The following is a 1,722-nucleotide window of genomic DNA, read 5'->3' on the forward strand; positions in this document are numbered from 1 at the left end:
TTTTCTTCCACTTCTCTGCTATCACCCATCCAGTTGCTTCGGCTAACTTCTTAGTCATCATCCTTGACTTGACTTTCCCACATCTCCCACATAAAATCCATCAGCAAGTCCTATCAAATCTAACTTATAAAATATATTTAGTTCTGTCTCCATTATCACTCTAATGCAAATTACCTACATCTCTGCCTACAATGCCCTTCACAATGGTCTCCTTGCTTCCATTTTTGCCCCCTTAATCTATACAAAGCAGCCTAAATTAAAAACAAAATCAAATCAGTCTTTGCTTGCTTTAAATCATCTAGCGTATTCCATTATAATTTAAATAAAATCCTAGCTCTTGAACATGTCCTCAAAGATGCTACATGACTTGGCCCCTATTTCTACAACTTCATGTCCTTCCATTCTCTCCCCCACCACAAGGTTCCTTGGAGCCGTAACTACCTTCTTTCTCTCCCTAGAACACACTATGATCACTTCTGCTAAGAGCCATTGCACTTGCTGTTCCTGCCATAAGAAACATTCTTTTTCAGGCTTTCACACAGATGGTTCCTTCTTCCCCCATGATGTTGCTCAAATGTCACCTCCTCTGAGAGGCCTTCTAATCAGTCTTCTACATCTATTATTACAACCGTCACTACTCTTATTATTGCCTGAAGGTATCGTATTTGCTTACTATGCCTTGTCAATTTCGGAATTTGAAAGCTCCATCCACAACGCTTCCCATAGTACCAAGAAGGTGCTTAATAAATTTATTGAATGAGTGAATTTTCCTTAATGCACTTTAAGTTTATTGTAAATCAACCAATTTTATAAAGCACTTGGCCCGTTATATATATTTTTATGTGGTCAGAGATAAATCCTTAAAAGTCATTTTTTCCAATCCAAAGCGTTTCAGCACTCTGAATGCCCTCCCCCAAAACACACAGCCCATCTACAACACCCCACTTAAAACTGCTAAAAATTCCATATGGATGGACTGCACTTCTTCCTCCTCTACAAGCCAACGACCGTGTAGGTGGCAAAAGGGAATCTTACTGAGCATCTCAGCACCTGTTACATCTTCAACCAGCTAAGAAAGGGGCCGCTGAGCCAGCCGGCACATGGGAGACGTGGCTTTTCCTGCAGGGATAGCATTTAGGTAAAACCTGAGTGGCTTATACTAGAACTATCCAAATCTTTAATAAGGACCATTCAGTTCGTTTAAATAAGCATGATAGTCTGTAGGCAGAAGATTATGCTCGGATTCGCTAAAAAAAATAAAAAAGAAAAGAAAAGGAAGAAAAAGAAAAGAGAAAGAAGCCGACTTGGGGACCTTCAGGAAACACAAAGTGTGTGTATGTGTGTAGGTTGGGGATCAGTCTACCTATAACGTGAAGACAAGAACAGGAGACAGCGGTTCAAGGACCAACTCAGCGGTAAGATGAAGGCCCTCGGGATATGCAGAACCTGGGGACGAGGACAGAAGCGGAGGAGAAAACACAAGAGCCCCGAGACCTCCGTCCACCGCTTCGGCCTCCACCGCATGCATCAGGGGCAACTGCATGGATCGGTGCCCGCCAATCGCCCACCTCCCTCCCTGCAAGGAGACAGCCCCGGATACTCACATGGGCTCGAGAGTCTTGCTGAGCCAGGACTTCAGTGCCTCGAAGTTTTCAATGATCATTTTAGAAACCATCCACAGCGGCCCCCAGGCCCGTCACCCTCCTCCGCCCGCCCAGGTCC

At 44.1% G+C, this 1,722-nt stretch overlaps 1 protein-coding gene across 9 annotated transcripts in view; it reads right to left on the minus strand.

Moving 5' to 3' along the window:
• Positions 1-1,715, minus strand: part of RBM26 (RNA binding motif protein 26) — an 89,588-nt gene extending 87,873 nt beyond the window's left edge. For all 9 annotated transcript variants that reach the window (XM_015558119.1, XM_015558118.1, XM_015558117.1 and 6 more), the window contains exon 1: positions 1,605-1,715. In XM_015558119.1, coding sequence (XP_015413605.1) covers positions 1,605-1,675 — 71 coding nt within the window. In that variant the 5' untranslated portion in view covers positions 1,676-1,715. The remainder of the gene's footprint in view (positions 1-1,604) is intronic.
• Between the last annotated feature and the right edge of the window lie 7 nt (positions 1,716-1,722).

This window comes from Myotis davidii, unplaced genomic scaffold (assembly GCF_000327345.1).
Source record: "Myotis davidii unplaced genomic scaffold, ASM32734v1 scaffold268, whole genome shotgun sequence".
NCBI classification, from domain to species: domain Eukaryota; kingdom Metazoa; phylum Chordata; class Mammalia; order Chiroptera; family Vespertilionidae; genus Myotis; species Myotis davidii.